Source organism: Sclerotinia sclerotiorum, genomic scaffold (assembly GCF_000146945.2).
Source record: "Sclerotinia sclerotiorum 1980 UF-70 scaffold_33 genomic scaffold, whole genome shotgun sequence".
Classification (NCBI taxonomy): domain Eukaryota; kingdom Fungi; phylum Ascomycota; class Leotiomycetes; order Helotiales; family Sclerotiniaceae; genus Sclerotinia; species Sclerotinia sclerotiorum.
The window spans coordinates 118,251-136,264 of record NW_001820803.1 but is presented as its reverse complement, the minus strand read 5'-3'; the positions used below and the strand labels follow the sequence as shown (position 1 = coordinate 136,264).

At 42.2% G+C, this 18,014-nt stretch overlaps 7 protein-coding genes across 7 annotated transcripts; 2 read left to right on the top strand and 5 right to left on the bottom strand.

The window, feature by feature from the left end:
* Positions 1 to 270: 270 nt before the first annotated feature.
* SS1G_14425 (hypothetical protein) lies at positions 271 to 1,226 on the bottom strand (the record flags this gene model as incomplete). The annotated part of the gene is made up of 3 exons (XM_001584606.1): positions 271 to 720; positions 792 to 1,029; positions 1,081 to 1,226. The coding sequence occupies 3 exons, from the start codon at positions 1,224 to 1,226 to the stop codon at positions 271 to 273; spliced, it is 834 nt and encodes a 277-aa protein (XP_001584656.1).
* Positions 1,227 to 2,557: 1,331 nt separating this feature from the next.
* SS1G_14424 (hypothetical protein) lies at positions 2,558 to 3,710 on the bottom strand (the record flags this gene model as incomplete). The annotated part of the gene is made up of 2 exons (XM_001584605.1): positions 2,558 to 3,618; positions 3,677 to 3,710. The coding sequence occupies 2 exons, from the start codon at positions 3,708 to 3,710 to the stop codon at positions 2,558 to 2,560; spliced, it is 1,095 nt and encodes a 364-aa protein (XP_001584655.1).
* Positions 3,711 to 4,092: 382 nt separating this feature from the next.
* SS1G_14423 (hypothetical protein) lies at positions 4,093 to 5,145 on the top strand (the record flags this gene model as incomplete). Its single annotated transcript, XM_001584604.1, has 1 exon — positions 4,093 to 5,145. The coding sequence occupies one exon, from the start codon at positions 4,093 to 4,095 to the stop codon at positions 5,143 to 5,145; it is 1,053 nt and encodes a 350-aa protein (XP_001584654.1).
* A 498-nt stretch (positions 5,146 to 5,643) lies between these two features.
* SS1G_14422 (hypothetical protein) lies at positions 5,644 to 8,348 on the bottom strand (the record flags this gene model as incomplete). Its single annotated transcript, XM_001584603.1, has 4 exons — positions 5,644 to 6,246; positions 6,294 to 7,707; positions 7,754 to 8,187; positions 8,247 to 8,348. The coding sequence occupies 4 exons, from the start codon at positions 8,346 to 8,348 to the stop codon at positions 5,644 to 5,646; spliced, it is 2,553 nt and encodes an 850-aa protein (XP_001584653.1).
* An 803-nt stretch (positions 8,349 to 9,151) lies between these two features.
* Positions 9,152 to 10,853, top strand: SS1G_14421 (hypothetical protein; the record flags this gene model as incomplete). Its single annotated transcript, XM_001584602.1, has 4 exons — positions 9,152 to 9,346; positions 9,489 to 9,534; positions 9,812 to 10,751; positions 10,829 to 10,853. 4 exons carry the CDS (start codon positions 9,152 to 9,154, stop codon positions 10,851 to 10,853), a joined length of 1,206 nt encoding a protein of 401 aa, XP_001584652.1.
* A 1,164-nt stretch (positions 10,854 to 12,017) lies between these two features.
* Positions 12,018 to 13,219, bottom strand: SS1G_14420 (predicted protein; the record flags this gene model as incomplete). Its single annotated transcript, XM_001584601.1, has 4 exons — positions 12,018 to 12,102; positions 12,209 to 12,259; positions 12,822 to 12,840; positions 13,174 to 13,219. 4 exons carry the CDS (start codon positions 13,217 to 13,219, stop codon positions 12,018 to 12,020), a joined length of 201 nt encoding a protein of 66 aa, XP_001584651.1.
* Positions 13,220 to 13,783: 564 nt separating this feature from the next.
* On the bottom strand, positions 13,784 to 17,573 carry SS1G_14419 (hypothetical protein; the record flags this gene model as incomplete). Its single annotated transcript, XM_001584600.1, has 3 exons — positions 13,784 to 15,639; positions 15,692 to 16,939; positions 17,354 to 17,573. The coding sequence occupies 3 exons, from the start codon at positions 17,571 to 17,573 to the stop codon at positions 13,784 to 13,786; spliced, it is 3,324 nt and encodes a 1,107-aa protein (XP_001584650.1).
* Positions 17,574 to 18,014: the final 441 nt, after the last annotated feature.

Sequence of the window (18,014 nt, the reverse complement as noted above, 5' to 3'; positions counted from 1 at the left end):
AAGCATAGCATATTGATCCTCCGCACAAGTGAGGAAATAGCTATAGCTATATGTAGTAGCTTGTGAAAGAGAATGAGAATAGAAGTATGTGATTTTCAAATTAGTTATTTTATTCATTTGGTTTCTCTAGATTGACCTTCCTTCAACCCATCGCAGTTCTTTGTCAAGAGTGTGAAGTATCATAAATGACATCATTTTTATATAACTGGCACCGTACAGCATCACCCACACCCCTCTTATATATACCAAGGCTCTTTTAACAAGGCTCTTTTACCAAGGAGGATCCTCCAAACGCTTGAATAAAGCAACGAATTTTGGTCCATTATTCCTGGTTACTTTCTTTCCCTCCTCAGTCTCCGTTCTCATTATATTGACACATTCATCTGCTTCTTGTTCCTCTTCCAAAACTCGCTCGAAGGTGGGATGCGCATTGAAATGTGTAACCATCCAATTATGGAGATCTTCAACATCCGTGATAGTGTATATGATTCCTCCTGGTCGAACAACGTAGGCATACTCGGCAGCTAACGTGGTTGAGACAATTCTGGCCTTGTGCTTTCGAGCCTTGAAATGAGGATCTGGAAAGCAAAGAAAAATCTTGGCGAGTTGGTGCTTCTTGAAGAAATTTGGCATAAACTTCATGGTATTGGCTCGTATGCATGAAGCATTTTGAAATAGACCAGTTTCCTTTTCTTGAACCCTCAGAGCCTTGATTCGTTCCTGTACATACTCCGTAACTTGTGCTCGAATTTCCATTCCTGTCGAAGAAAATTAGACTTGCGCGAACTTACGATGGGACAAAAAGCACTCGTACCTAGAATTAAAGAATTTGGCAATTTAGGAGCCAAAGCTACCGTCAAACCACCAAACCCACAACCAATATCTGCAACCTCAACATCTTGCTTCATCTTCTTCACATTGCTAGATTTACAAACTTCCGAGGTTTCTTCAATTCCTTCGGAAGCTGTTGGCGACTCTGCGTAGGCGGGGTAGTGTGAAGCCCAATCCATCTGGGCTGGGGAAGCAGGACTATACCAGTCAATGAATCTCCATCAGATCGACAATTGGAAGCGTACGTACTATGCTAAACGATGATCGGAGAAAGGATTGGCATGCGCTCTCTGTCTGTAAAATTTCTTCTTTGGCAACTCTTTACTCTCCTCGCCATTCTCTCTCGCAGTCCTATAATCCTCCCTCTTTTGCTTTTTATTTGGTGGGCCTGCCATCTTGATTGAAAAACTTCCAAAGCTTCTCGGCAGTCAACGATATTCTCCTTGATATAGTGGAACAATAATTGTTTGAAAGGATGGTAGGATACTGATGTGGTGCAAACGAGGCTTGAGCATGATGAGATGGAAAGCTCGAGGCTGAACTTTTTCTTTTTGCAAATAACCCGAATGCGCAAGATAAATTTTTAGTGAGTGGGCTACTTCTATTTTAGTACTTTTTAGTGATAATAGGCCGTGAATGTAAGGATTTAGCTTTCTTCCCGACCCCTGTAAAGCACTAAAATGGAGCAACAATTGATAATCGTCATCCTGAATTGCGCAGTTTGATTGCGATAACAATTCATCCCCATATTCTTCCCCATGGTATGATATTAAGGGCGATCCCAATATCTTACAAGACCCTCTTTGAATTGTCATTCGAATCCATCTTCATTTGGAATGGAATCAGCATTCGTTATTCACACAGTTAGTTGAGTTCAGCCCTTGAGTAGAGGCTTCTACACTTGTTCGTATACAATACATTACCTATTTCAGGTATGTGCTTGTGCCATAAGCATTAAGTTTTTGGGCCATTCATCATTCTTCATTTCCTGCTATCACTTTCTGTCCATTCCTTTCAAACCCCCCATACGTCAATATGATAAAGGTCATATTTCCGAATTCTGTTCAACATTTACCAATGTCAACGTGATTCAAGGGATTCATAGTTCGCGACTACATTTCTGCCAACAACAAGCATTTCCTGCAACTTAAGAAGGGAAACCACAGACATTTTCTCTATATTCTAGGTTAATCACCCTTCGACACCATCAAAGGACTTTTCGATTCTACCTAGTAGCTTGTTGCCATTCTACTCATTAACATGTCGTGGTTTTCCATTCTTCCTGAAAGTCTGGCGTTTGTTGAAGTTTGGGCTATGAATACGTTTGTATGTACATGTCCGATGGCGGGGCACCGAAGTTAACCTTTTATCCTAGTTTCTACTCGGCATGATATGCATAGGCCCTTGGCTGTTACTCCTTGTGTACGACGTGGGTTTCTACATATTCCGCCTGATAACATACGAAATACCCTATGTTGGTGGACGAGCAAGGAATAGACCACGACCCCGTGCGCCAAGCTTGAATGAACGACCGAATGGGCAAGGACGACCGAGGATTTTGACAATGCCTTCAGCGAATGGTACTGTCAATGTGGCAGAGATGATAGAGGAAACAGCTGAAGGAATGAAGAAGAGAATGGAACAAGCGGGTCAGCCACGCAAGGACAGCGGCGCGATTATAGACGATTGAAGCAGCACACAACTTTTATGGTATTATAGCAATTATTCAAGAAAGTCTTTCGAGGACCTTGATCAGATCACCTGTGACACCCATTGCCGTCACGTCTCCTCCAGCACCAGCTCCTTGAATAATCAAGGGATTGGACCCATATCGTTTTGTGTAGAAGCTGATGATGTTATCGCTTCCTTTAAGTGCAGCAATTGGGTGTGATCTGTCGAATTTCTCCAAACCCACCTTCACCTCCTTCTTTGCTACATCAATACTTCCAACGAATCGCACAACCTTACCCTCCTTCTCGGCGGCAATCTTTGTTTCTTCCATCTGAGAATCAAACTCGGGCAACTTCTGAAGAAATTCCTCTCCACTTGAAACGCTCTCCAATTCTTTGGGGATTAAACTTTGAACTGGGAATGAAGTAGGAGATTCAACCTCAAGACCTGCCAATCTTGCTAGAATTGTCAATTTTCTGGCAACATCCAGACCGTTCAAATCGTCTCTTGGATCCGGTTCAGTATAGCCCAATTCTTTTGCCTTTGCGACCTCCGCAGACCATTTTCCTCCTGAACCTTCAGTAGGAGCAAAGGAATTGAACAAGAATGACATTGTACCGCTAAAGACACCCTCGATTTTGGTGACAGAGTCACCGGTGTCGACCAATTCTTTCAAAGTAGAAATAACGGGTAATCCAGCTCCGACTGAGCTCTCATGATAAACCTTAGCCCCAGATGATGAAGCTGCGGAGAAGACATCCTGCCATAACTTAAATGATCCAGAGAATGCCTTCTTGTTGGGAGTGACTATCGAGATTCCCTTTGACAAAACTTGTGGGTATGCATCCGCTACATCTTGCGAACTTGTGTTATCGACAAGTACGACCTTTGCAGGCGCAGCTGCTAAGTATTCGATAATCTTTGGTATAGAGAGGGGTTCTTGTGTGGAGTCTGCGAGTGTAGTTGAGAGGTTGGAATATGAGAGAGGAGTATATTTTGGGCTGTAGAGAACTTTCTTGCTCCTTGATACGAAGATTAGGGATATCTTGGATGAAGTGTATCGTTGAGAAAGAGCTTCAAGTTGGGATAAAAAGCATTTTCCCACACCACCAGCACCTAATAATGGATCAGTATTGGAGCTCCTATAAAAGTCTTAGAAGTTAGAGCTTCATACCAATGACGGCGACGTAAATTTCCTTGGCTACCATGTTGACTTGAAATGTGGATTGAGATTTTAAATCAATTGACTATAAGTATTCTGTCTGAGTAACTGTCCTGCTCGTACGTAGGAATCAAGATGCTCATGAATTAAATGATCAATTATAGAATGTCGGTGGGGTTGTTTCTATGCACAATAGGTACAGAGTAATCCGATCTCGCACATGTTGATGCCCCTCCTTGCTATATCCACTCCAACCTTATTAGTTGTCATTGGTCAATCCCGGAAAGACGAGGCCGGACTTTTTAGCTACCAGGATTCCATTCCTTCAGCCTTACGAGCTCAGCCTTACGGGAACATGAGACTAATATCAAATCGATGATCGCATCTTCCAGCTCTTCTCCTAGCACAACAATAATAAATATAACAAAATGTCACACGACCCGAACAATCTCTACAATTTCAAAAAGCCTAAACTCCACGATTCATCAACAAAAGAATTATCCTCATCCACAAACCTAGCATTCAGCTCGACTCTCTCCTCACTCCTCACCTCTAACACATCCTCATCAACCACCACTCGTGGACGTCCTCGACCCTCAAAAACCAAAGAAGATATCTTTAAAACTCATAATAAAGGAGCGAAAAAACGTGCTGCAAAAGATCTAGAAGGTGACCAAAACGGATATACACAAATACATAAAACAGGCGGAGGAATAGATGATAATACACTTCATCGAAGTAAAAAGCGACTCGCTGAAAAAGCAAAAATATACTCCCGTTTAAAACACGGTGATCATGATAAATTCGATGAAAATGGGAATCAAGAGGAAGAAGGACTCGTAGACTTTGATCGAAAATGGGTTGAAGGAGAAAAAGATGACGAGGGGAACTATAGCGATGATTCATTTGGCGCCGGCGGCGCAGGCTCAGACACCGAACTCGTCGAATACGAAGATGAATACGGACGTGTACGTCAAGTGACGAAATCCGAAGCAAGTCGACTGGAACGTCGCAGAAATAAACAACTCCTCGGCGCAGAAGAACTAGAACGTATGTCCGCTCGCCCATCAATGCCAACCCAACTCATCTACGGCGATACAATCCAATCGGATGCTTTTACTAGCGCATTAGATGCCGAGACGGAAAATAAGATGGAAGAGCTGGCGAGGAAAAGAGATAGGAGTGCGACGCCACCGGAACAAAAACATTATGAGGCGGATAAGGAGGTTAGGAGTAAGGGACAGGGATTCTATAGTTTTTCGAAAGATGAGGCATTGAGGGGGGAGGAAATGGAAAATTTGGAGAGGATGAGGAGGGAGACGGAACGGGGAAGGAAGGAGAGGGAGGAGGCGAAGGAGAAGAGGAGGAAAGAGGTTGAAGAGAGAAGGAGGGTGCTGGGAGAGAAGAGGGCGAAAAAGCAGGCAGATGCTTTTTTGGAAGGATTGGGCGATGCGCCTGGCCCAATGGAGGGAAAGGAGTGAAGATCTAAGTGACCTGGAGTTTTATGATATCATGCAGATACTTGAGTTATAATGCATAATCTGGCCATTCGATAGGACGAATGTGTCATTGAAAACTGAGCACTCCATTTAGATAACCAGATGCATGAAGATAGGAATTATGATACCCCGAATAGATTAACATTTGATTCACAAATGACTATTAAAAACATCGCTACACCAAGTACGAGACCTATATTGTGACAAGAGCCAACATTTCGCTTTTCAAATATCCCCTCAAAAAGAAAAACACCATTTTGCCAAAAAAAATCATAATATACGTATCTCATAAGCTAAAGTACAACCCTTTCTACATTACATATCAATATCAAGCTCCCAAGATCCAGCCTGTCTGCAAAAACATCTTTTCTTTTGTATGATATCCCGTCCGACCAAAAACCAGGTATATAAGCACATCGCATCTGTTCCCTCAAGCGCCAGCAATAACATTGATCAAATGAAGTCTTTTGACCTCAGATACTACCGCTTTAGCAAATATTTCTTATCCCACTTGATTTGTTGAGACATGGCAACATCTAACAACCATTCGACCTTGACGATTCTTGGCTCCATATTTCCCGCCTTGGCCATTTCTTCGAATTTCGAGTAGAGAGCTTGCTCGGATCTTTTGTCGCTGCTGATTAAGTAGATGGGTTCAGGAGGTCCATCATCATCTTCTGGTCTGGTCGGTTTAATGGTTGGACGTCCCTTATACACGCCGAAAGTAGCTCCGTTGACTTCTGCAATATCCTTGTAAGTTTCGACCCCATTGTCGATGTCCGTAGTACAGTATATTGGCACTGTATTTAGGAGTCGACCTTGATTGACTTTGGCCCGACTCAAAGCATCCTTCAACTTGATTTTATGCTTTTTTTCGTTTTCTGTATCCTCTAATGGAAAGTCCTCAACATCTAACACCTTCCCTGCCTTGATACAAGCCTCGATGTATCTATCTGACACAACAGTGGGTCCATGTGCAAGACCAACGAGGAATTTCCTAGTTCGAACCATTTTGGGAGCAGCCATAATGTCGACTTTGCCATAATTATTCCATACGGCAATACCAAGATTACGTAGCTTTTTCTGTTGATCGTTAGAAGGACGGCGACCAAGTAAATAGATCAACTTACAGTATCTGTTTCCTCCTTAGATGCCTCCGTGGCCCAAACCTTGTAACCAGTAATAAGCATACGAACTTGGACCTCTGGTTTTATCGTGGTCTTTGCCCTTTTTTGTGGACGGACATCAGTCTCCTCACTCTCACTGCCACTTTCCTCTTCATCCTGTTGGCGCTTCACATTTGGACTCGAGTTGCGTTGTAACTCTCGCTCCTTCTCAATCCTATTGGCCGCTCGATCACCACCGAAGACGTGCCCTTTTCTTTTCTTTTCCAGTTCGTACTGGGCAATATCAGGAGCAAGATGATGAAGGGCATGTATTGCTCTGTCTTTAGCACTTCGGCTGCTAGTTGATGAAGGGGTATCATTTTCTTTGCCCAAAGATGTGCGCTTCTTGCCAGCCGGTGTTGAAAGAACATTTGTAGAGTTTGTAGAAGTTCTTTTGCCTTTAGCATTGGGTTTCGGAGGAGGCGCAGTTACTCCTGCTTCCTCATCTTCGGTTTCACCGTCCATATCCTGATCTTCATCTCGGTCTTGAATTGTCAAATTCTTCATTTTCGCGGGCTTTGGACTATTTGGACCAGGTGTTGGATCCTTGGGATAATATTTCTTCTCCAAAGCCTTTAGGTCAAACTGAGTTTGACCAATAACCTCTCCAAGATTTGTTCTTGGAGGAAAGTGGATATAACGAGGATCAGTCAATTTCTGAACCTCGCACTTGGCATAACTTTCTTCAAGCCAAAGATGATTGATCATATCAATATTCCATTCCGCGGCAGCATTGCACTTCTCACTCGTTTTTCGAGCCGTGATAAGATGTGTGTTATCCTGCTTCATGCTTTTTGTAAACTCCCCACCAGCAGCATTTACCAGGTTCTCAAGGTAGATACGTGCCTCTCCACCATAATTGGAGAGAGTTATCTTGTACCTTTCGAAACCCGGTATCCCACCTTTCGGCATAGGATAATGAAGAAGCCTCCTTGTCGGATTTGTCCATGTGTTGTGGGCAATCAAGTAGTAAAACCAAGAGAGATTACCCACATGGGTTGAAGCTGATCGGGAGGCTATGACATAATTCCTACCCTCTCGGTAATTACACACAAAGATATCAGCTTGACGTATTGATGTTGTTATTGTGCCTTTACCATGTTCAATTAAACGTGAAAGCAATCCTGTAAGTCGGCTTCCAAGGTCTAGGTCTTTAGACAACATTACCTTTTTCCCTTTGAACACATCAAGATCACGTTGTATAGGAGAAGCCGTCGGGGTCTCGAGCATATCAGGATGCGCCGCAGTAGCACCTGTAAGTCTTGCAGAAGAAGGTATTGGCAGATTGTCTTCAGGATTCATGTGAAAGATTTCAGGATTCGGGAGCAAATATGGCCGTTCGTCTATGCGTCTTCCTAACTTCAAGCAATCATCGAACCTATTTTTGATTAGTCGAGAAGATATGCCAAAGTGGAAACACTCACCACTGTGGAAGCACAATCTTGCACTTCATATTCTTTTCCTTGGCCGTCTGACATTTGGGGTGATCCATACTAAGGGCACAAATGTGAGTTACCAATTTAGTCAAGCTATTGCTCTCCATTCCACCCATAGCGCATGTCGCACCGATTATCGCAACTTTATCACCTTGTGGGATATCTGCGCATGTAAGGTTGACATTGGAGAAGATAAGTCGTTCGTCGGGTGTGTAGGGGCGTATAGGAGCTTGTCTGCGTCTGCTGAGAGATTGTGTTACCCAACCGGGCGTAACAACTGGTACTAGCAAGAGGCTCGCCTCATTGTAAGATGCAAAGTCGGTTGTGGTAGATACTATATGAGTGAACTCCTCTAGCTTTATGCCGTCGTCTCGGTTTTTAAATTCTGCTGAGGCTCCATTATCCTCAAGAATGTCTCTCAACTGCAAGTTTTAAGTCAGTACGCGGACAAGACATTACAGGTTACTGGGACAAGACAAACCTGCTCCGCTTGGGTCAATGGAAGCTCTTTGCTCACAATGATAGTGATATTGCAACTATCAAATATGGGAAGGGGAGCAGCGCCACCTTCGACCTCCGTCATCTTGAAATGCCAATCTTCATGAACAGCAAGATTTGCAGCATGTAGCAAAGCGCGGTAAATGTAAAGTGTCTTGCTAATAAACAATGAATGAAGTTTGTTGTTGTGTATTTGTGTACTTGTGTACTTGTATATCGCAAGATGCTATGTTGTTGTAATGTTTGATTTTCTTTCTATTCGATCTTCAAAATTGGCAAACGCGGGACCTGATGCGCGTTTCTAGAAATCACGTCAAGGGTCAAACTTTAGGAAAACGCGCTAAAACGACAGGGGTCGCTTGATTGTTTTTGACGCCCAATCACGTGCGACTTTGATCTTACTTTACCTTTCTTTAGTTTACTTCACTTGACATCACTTAATTCATTCCAAAGTACCTAAACAAACACATGAACACAACCTCAGATATATAAACCCAGTGACCTTGATGCTTTGAAATCAAAGTCTTGGTGAATAAGAAAGGTTTGTATTTGAATTGTATCGAACAAAATGGGGAAATGGGAAAATGATGCTAATGATGCTAATGATGCTAATCATCACTTCCCGCTCCCCTTTACCGCTAATCTAGCGTTCCCGGACCGAGGCTTGTGGAGAGCGATGCATATACAGCTGGGTAGATAATTAATCAAGTACCAGGTATACCTTTCATCCCCCTTCATTATCTTCAAATCTTTTTGTATTTTGTACTCTGGCTTGAGAATCAAAGTGTATTTTGTCCTTTTATTTTCACCTCGTCCTTTGAAGTTTCCGTCCATCCATAAACACACCTCTATCAAACTAAAGGGCCCCTTCTCCGCATCCATCCCATCATGCACTCCACAATATTCGAGATAAAGGAACACACCCTCGAATGTCAACACATTCGAGAATATCCTCGTGCCACCGCAAACACTCAAGAAGATGTATTGCATCTAGCAATTAAACAATACATCCCTAAAGATAATCCTCATCCAGAACCAGGAGATGTGACTATCATTGGTGCTCACGCAAATGGATACCCAAAGGTATCTTTCACTTCTAGTTGGAGGTTTGAAAAACACTAAATTTGCATAGGAATTATATGAGCCATTGTGGGAAGATATTCACGCACGCTCAAAGTCCAGTGGCTTTAGGATACGAAGTATTTGGATTGCTGATTTAGCTCAGGAAGGCGCTAGTAGTGTCCTGAATGAGCAATTGTTGGGAAACGATCGTATGTGAGACCATTTTTTCGTCTATTGGTTTATTCTCATATTTTCTTGCGGTTACAGCTCTGATGATAGGCGCTCCAATCTTTTAATCTTCACAAGTGTGGGTAAAATAAAACCTTACCTAGAGTCTTGGTGGTTCACTCATAGAGTCGATATTGAAGGTCCAAGAAGTCATCCCCATAAAAATTATAAACTGCAATATTTTAATATCCCGTTTATTCCGTCACCTTCCTATAACAATGCCGTTCTTAACATCATCTAACATTATCATTCATCTAGCATGCTGGATAGACCACGCTCGAGATCTCCTCCACATGGTCAATACCTACCGTGCTGAGATGCCCCTTCCCATAATTGGAATTGGTCACTCTTTCGGCGCCAACATGCTCACCAACCTCTCCCTCATGCACCCACGCCTCTTAACCACCCTCGTATTGCTCGACCCCGTAATCCACCAATATGCTTCCAGTCCAGCCGGTAATCCTGAACCCACCCAGCTATCCACCTTTCGTCGAGATCTCTGGCCCTCCCGCGACGCGGCTGAATCGTCCTTCAGAAAATCAAAAGCATACGCTAAATGGGATCCTCGTGTTCTAGATCGCTGGTGTCAATATGCCATTCGCGAAACCCCCACTGCTATTTATCCCGATGAACCAGCAGGAAGTACAACACTAACTACCACCAAGCACCAAGAATGTTTTTCTTTCATTCGCCCAAGTTGGGAAGCCTTTTCTTCAGATGGTAAAACTATTATCCGTCCAGATCTCATCCCAGATTTACATGAGAAAAGTCCACTCCAATTCCCTTTCTACCGTCCAGAACCAATCAACACTCTCGTTCGGCTACCACAGCTTCGCCCTCCTGTGCTCTATATTTACGGTGCCATTAGCGCCGTTTGTGATCCTCCTTCCCGTGTTGAAAAACTCGCTTTAACAGGTACCGAACACGGAGGTAGCGGAGGTGCCAAAGAAGGAAAGGTCAAAGAAGTCGTGTTAGAGGGAGTAGGCCACTTAGTGGCACAAGAGGCAACAGAGCAATGTGCAGATGCTTTAGCTCCATGGGTAGGACAAGAATTGAAGAGGTGGTGGAAAGAACAAGAGGAATATTTGGAGTGGACTAAAAAGAGTTTGATTGAGAAACAAACCCTTTCCGAAGAGTGGAAGAAGAGAATTGGAGGACCACCAAAGAGGGCTGGGAAAAGTGGAGAGGGAAGTAAATTGTGAGCTATGGTTTATTGTGATGAAACTGAGATATGAAATGTTCTCTTCAAGTTAACAATTTAGTGGATTTTCCTAGAGGGGTACAGAGTGGAAGTATTTAACTTAGACTTAGAATATATATTTTCCATCCTTCAAATGCTACCATTCACTTGTGGAGTAGGCATAGTATGTTCTGAGTAAAATTACCAGTGTTACTTCAACATTTTACCGGACATGCAACAAAACCTCTTAAGTAACAAGGTGATGTCTAATTATTGGTAGGACTTTGTAAGTAAAGAAGTTTGAACAGCAAGCAGTGATTACAGTGAAATCGATTCTCAACTCTCCATTTCTACATTGCCAGCTGAAGATATATAACAAAACTTCTCAAGTACCTATCTAATATAGGGTGTGATTTTTGCGGCTGTGAAGAAAGAAACTCTAAGTGAAGTCTGGAGCATTTCCTTTTCTATGCTATTGTAACGATACTGTACTGGAGGCAGCGGCTGCCTGAGGTTTCGTCTGGTTGGTAGTTATGGGTTAAGGCTTTATCATTGGTATTCACTTGGAAGTGAAGTCGTTACTAGATCAAGTAGAATGTAGGTAAACTAATTGATAACTAAGTTGAGCACGAAGCTCCTAAACTATGAAACTATTCTAACTATATACTAAACGTTTCTCTGAATGCTAGCTCTGCTAGCCAGCTAGCAGAGCTATCACGTCACGTGATCTTCTATTGGCCTCAGGACACTAATCCTGGGACGATTCTCATCCTAGGATAATATTAGACGTGGTTCGTGACAGCTATCCAGATATACAACAAAAATATCTATCATTCTTCAAAAATACTCTTTCATAAAATCTAATCTTTGTTTCATTCCACAATCGACATCAAGATAGCCTTTATGTCACACTCAAGAATACTAGGTAAAGTATCTTGTATTAGAAAATACTAAGCTAAGGAGAAAAGAAGAAGGAAAACAAGAGTAGAGATTGATTGATTGTGTTTATCGTCATAGGCCGTAGGCCCACGCGCCTTGGCGCGTGATAACCTTAGCCATCTATTCCAGTTTTGGACAAATGACGCTCAGAGGAGAAGCCTCTGAGTGGTTTACTAGCTAGCTAGGGGGAGTATTTATATACAATTTAAAGGGGGCTAGGGCAGGATTTACATGATTGCCTTCGCAGGGGGGGTTTGGGCCGGTAGGCCTTTTGGGGTTGTAATTGTGGTCATCCTCGTCCACTAGATCACTGGCTCTTGATCTCTCTCCCTTCCCCTCATACTATTAAAACATTATACTCGAAAACCCTTCATCCCTGATCCCCTTCCCGATACCATCAATCCAATTACTCCTTATATACCAGAACGTACTATAATCGCCCACCGTCAGGATTGCCTCGTCCTCATTCTGATCATCCTGCCAATAGAAAGCTTATAAAAAAGCACCAATCCTCATATAGCGTAACTATAACATACATAGGTAGTGGTTTGTACAGGTGTCCCGATTCCGTAAGTAGCATACCTCCGCTGAATGAGAGCAGAGTAAGTTTCGTCATCAGCTCAGGTCCTTCAATAGTACTCCTTTGGTATTCCTATATGGAAGGTATATAAATTGTTGTCGTTTCAATTGTGTCGATCATAGGAGGTATACAATATATAATATATACACGTCAAAGATGTCGAGTTGTACTATATGTTCCAGAGGAGTCTCACTTTTAAGAAGTGAGATGATTTCGTGGCGTATTGTCGTAGATGATGATGTTGTCCTCTGTTTCGTAATAAAGGTAGTGTTGCAGAGAGCGCATTTCGATAATGCAACTGTCAAAAAACCGCAAACGGGTAAAAACGTCGTGATCGGGCGCCTCTTCCTCTTCCAATTACCACGACTCCATCAAATAACTCAAACTTAGCTCTGCAGACTCTCATAAGAGAGCTGGAGGTTCGTAGGATGCACCGCGTACAGGTGTTGAGTCTTCGCATCCCAACAAGAGTAGAGAGTTTTCCTGTGATTAAATACAAACGGGGCATGCCACGTGACCCGGAGGTGTGAGGCGTCACACTTTATATCATAAAAATATCAATATCATACCTCACTTCTTCATGATATACTGAGTATACATGTCAGGAATATATGTGATCCAATTTCATATAAACCATCTCAAATCTCAATATAGAATTCACACTCTACCAGTATTTCCCAATCTATATTATATCCTCAATTCTGCACTAACAAATGCCTATATATTAAACAAAAATAAAATAAAATAAAATAAAATAAAATAAAATAAAATAAAATAAAATAAAATAAAATAAAATAAAATAAAATAAAATAAAATAAAATAAAATAAAATAAAATAAAATAAAATAAAATAAAATAAAATAAAATAAAATAAAATCAAATAAAATCTTAACCCCTCTCCCACATCCTATCACATACATACAACCACCTACTCCTCCTCCCGCATCCCAACCACCCAAATAATACATCCAAGAGCAACTCCCAAGTAATTCTACAGAGTATAAATCAATCTATAACAAGAAACAATATCCAAAAATATCCAACAACAGATAAATACATAAATACCTACAAAAAACACAAAGCAATCTATCAATAAAATCGGTGTTACGATGCGGATTCCGGAGTCTAACTAAAATTGAGTTTTGGATGAAGGAATTCGGAGGTTATTTTCTTAGTGATTTATTTAAAGGGTAGAATGTATATCTTAGAACTGTGGAGATGATGAAGAAGTGTAGAGTCTGTTTTAGGGATTAAGGAAGGGTTTAACTCGGTTTTTCGGATATGTAATAGGAATAGGTAAGTTGGGGAAAGAGATTTGGGGATAATTGAAATTTGAATAGAGAATGGATGAAAGGGATAAAAGGGTTCATTGTTATGTATAGTTCAATAGTGACAGAGGTAATCCTACATGTATGAAAATTCACTTAATAGCTCATCAAATTCTAAAAAACACTCTCATAACAAAAGCATTGCAAGAACAAGGTGATAAATTTCTCATCTATCACATACCCCCACACCACTAAATACCCAAATCAAAACTCCTCATCACTTGGAACCCAAATAAGTAATCCTTCCTTCTCACTCTTCATTCCCTCCGTCGGAGCAATCTTCAACACCTTCTGAAAATACCTATCCCTAATCACACACCTAATTGGTCCAATCCAATCACCTCTAACCGTCGGTAGTAATCTAAACTTAATAGTTCTTCTTGAAAGTGGGACTAATTGCAACGTAGACTGTTTGACGCCCGAAAAGGCGAATTGTTCGCTGGGTTCCATTGTGATTGCAAAAGAGAGGAAATGATGTGAAGGATTCTCGATTGTGACGTCGAAATGGATCATGGATGATATGGTTGATGAATAAGTTACTGCTGCTAGGACTCGAGGTTCGCTGCTTGAGACGAGAAGACGTGGGACAGGTACTATACATGTATTTATAGTGGAACTGTCTTTGTCTCTACGCCATTTAATGACAAGAGATAAATCAAGAGTGGCTGTACCTCGGTCGTCGAGTGAGTACTTTTGTGTAAAAGTATCAAATTGAGCTTCTTCGAGGACTCTCGGACTAACTTTCACGCCTCCCTCAGGGATTGTGGTTAACCTTTTCGTGGAGCACTTGATGCCACCTTGTACACCAAGGATTTCAACGTCAACATCTTCGACAATTATGTCTTCTGTTGCAAATGAAGCAAAGCGAGTCGTTAGACACCATTTTTGTGCCAACCCAAATGCTTCGCGATCGTAGTCTTGTCCATCGGCTCCGATCTCTAATGATTCCTCATGGGTGAAGAAGCTCGGCCAGGGGTCCGGATGAATCCGCGGAGAGAAATCATAATTAGCTTCAAAGGGATTCAGAATTGAAAGCTGCGCCGACATCGCCTGCGATATAGGTGTTTCCAGATCCGTTACAAGATTATATGAAGCCTTAAGACTAAGATCGTAAACTGCTGGTATATCTATAGATGAAATGAGCATCTCTACAGTGATGGAGGAGCCACTAGCAATAGTGCCCAGCGACAATTCATGATTATCTTCCTCTTCAGGCTTGGTGTCATTTGGAGGATCAGCTAGATCAAGACGCCTTAATATAATATTGGTTGGAACGTTTTCTCCAAGAAGACGGGCTTCTAAGTCTACGACAGAATCGGTATCCTCTCCGTTCTTCACTTCGAGATGTAAAGAGACGAGTTCATTTGTATAATATTGGTCTTGTAATTCAAGAATACGTAGCTCCAATTTGGGTGGTTTGGGAAGTACGTGAATTGACGACGGTCTGGAACGAACGAGCTTCTTCTTTGTCCCAGACTCGCCATACCACATCTCTGGAAATGTTGGTCTGTCAAAAGAATGGACATAATCAAAGTCAAAAAGATCCGAAGTAATGGAAAATGTGGCCCTCAAAGCTTTTACATCGCCCGCTTCTCTCAAAAGATTGACAAATTCGAAGGCCTTGATCTGACCTGGACGAAAAGTAAGGTCTTGGTGTCCTGCTAACGTATGTCGAGCGGGTGCTGGATCGTGTCCATTCTCTACAGCAGACTCGTCAACCAATGAAGTCTTTTTGTATAAAATGCCGGATTTTGGAATCTCGGAAGCTCCATTGTCTGCTTTGTGCCGCAGAAGAATAGGTTTCATACCACCCGTGAACTCTACACGTATGTCGTTAATTGTTACAGGGGTGGATGAAGCTATAGCAGAAGACCTGATTGCTAGTTGGGACAATGAATGCTCGCCCACCTTTCCTTCAGACTTCTCAAAAGCATATGATGCAGTCAAGAAGGATTGAACTTCTTCTACATGAAGTACAATAGCAGGTTTAACCTTGACTGTGCTCAAACCGTCTAAAGACTTCTTGATATTATAATGCCAATTCGATCGACGGGAAAAGCCTGCGATACTTGTTAACAGATGCTAGATGTTCATTTTCCGTAGTATACTGACAAGTATGTAGAAGTTCCCAATCCACAGCAACGACTGTACCTCCATCACCGACCTTAGCTGCAGCCTTTCTTAAAGTCCATGCAATCTCCTCGACCACAACCCACCACCCTTCATTCCTATATGTCATTTTCTGCCATAAGGCTCGAAGAATTCGTAATGCATCATCCCATGCTTCCAGCCTCATGTGTTCTTTTCCACATTGAAACAAGAGCTCTTGCACTAAACGATGTTGTCCTCTTGTTTGAAATTCGGCAATGGCTTTGTTCAGAACGTCAATTATAAGATTTGCATGATCAACACCTTTTCGTCCTGGTAAAGGATTTTCCTCGTGCGGCTGAGGACAAAGATATGTATCATATGTATAAACCCTACTCGCGATTTGTGAAGCAGGCGAAGACCCTGGGGGAGACCTATCTTCCTCTGGTATGGCCAAGGCAAGAGCTCGGCGAGCCATTAAATGTTTCGAAGCCTCACGGTACCAAAATCCTGGATGATGTAGATTCTCCCATGGCTGCGTCCCAGTTAAAGTAAGTTTATCAAGTGGTAGGTATATTGTCGATTTTGATTGTGTAAAATCCACAAAACCGACTTTCTCAATCATCTCCGCCATGATGGTTGCCCAGCGAGCTTCCCATGCTTGCCAACCATATGTTGATGAACCTTTGCCTCTACGATCTACAAAATCACGTACTCTATCCCGATGTAGTTGCCATCGACGGACTGCTGTGGATGTATGTCCATTCCATAATAGACACCGCAATACTCTTATTGCAAAGACATCAGCGATGAGACGTCCTTCATTGAAGCGAGGACTCCAAGTTGCAATTGTCTCAAGGACCTCTTCACCCAACAATGCTTCATAGCCACTCTCAAATGAACGAACAGCTACATCCATCTCCTGCCTGAATTCGGCAAAAACTCCAAGCTTAAAGTCATACCTCACGTTCCATCCTTGCCCGGTTAATGTTTGTGAAGTTCCGGATGTGGGTGGTGCTGTTGGAGGTGGGACTACGCCGCGATTGCGCTTCCTTCTTGAGTGCTTGCTCAAGTCACGGTAATATTCAATACAAAGCGGGTATATGGTAAAATAAATCGTCTCAACAAAAGCTTCAATTTCAACAGGAGAGCTTTGAGGAGGTAAGAAGAACAAGGAAGTTTTCGAATCAAGACCAGTTGCTTTACGAATATTGGAAAGACGTTCTTCTACATCAGAAGATGGCACTCCAGGTGTTTCGCTCAACAATGCAACTATCAGCCGAGTTTTGTAAGCAGATTTGTTCAATATGTTTTTGATGTTGTTGATGTCCGTCTTTAACTGATTATCATGTAAAGTTGCTAGATTCGGATCAGATGTAAAATTGTAGAATGAAAGATATGCGCTTGGTACGAGATCTTGGTGTTTATCTATCCACTTTGTATCCAACAGTCCATCCGGGAAAAGTGTTGCTCCTGGGGTTAATGGAGATAGAGGGGAGTGTAGAATAAATCTAGAATTTGGAGCTGGACTCCCAGCATCGGGGGAATGCGAGATACTCGTTGGAGGTGGTGCCTTGCGACTTGGTAAAATATAATCCTATGAACCTTCAGTGATTGACTTCAAACTTGTGGTCCCTTCTTTAGCTACCCTTCCAATAACCTTCACCCTGAACTTATTCTTCTCACTATGCTCGGATCCATTCCATGGAAGATTCTCTGCGTTATTGGCTTTGAAATATTTTAGAATGTAATTCGCATCCTCTGATTCCAATGGCGCAATATCAGAAGTGATTAGCACCCCTCCTTCCTTTAATCTGGCATTGGTGAGTGATGGATCAGCTCCTAACCCGGAGACCACGAGCAATGGTAGATTATGAGCAACCCATGCAGTCGCATACCCATCCATCTTGATGGCAGTGTGGTGCCAATAACTCCATAGGACTACAAATGAAGGTAGCTGAGGATTTGTTCTAAGACAATGTTATTTCGTGGACATGGATTGGTCGATGATGGAATGGATCGTTCGCAAGTAGAGATAGGTAAGGCTGAGGTCAATGATATACCCGTAGGTAGCTCTGTTACAGTGTTCGTAATCAGTCAAATAGTTGACGAGATAGAATATGATTGATAAGAAGAGTATTTGAGGGAAAATATAAGTTCTATGAATTCCAATGTCCCAATAATTAGAATACGCATGTTCTCAACTTCCCAGACGATAAGTACGAAAGGCTGATAATTTTAGAATGCACAGATCATTCACGTTTAAGCACCGACATGCCGATCTACGCAGCCTTGTGTAAAGTTACTGTACCCTCCCAGCAAGTACAAAGCTTCTTTAGATAACTTT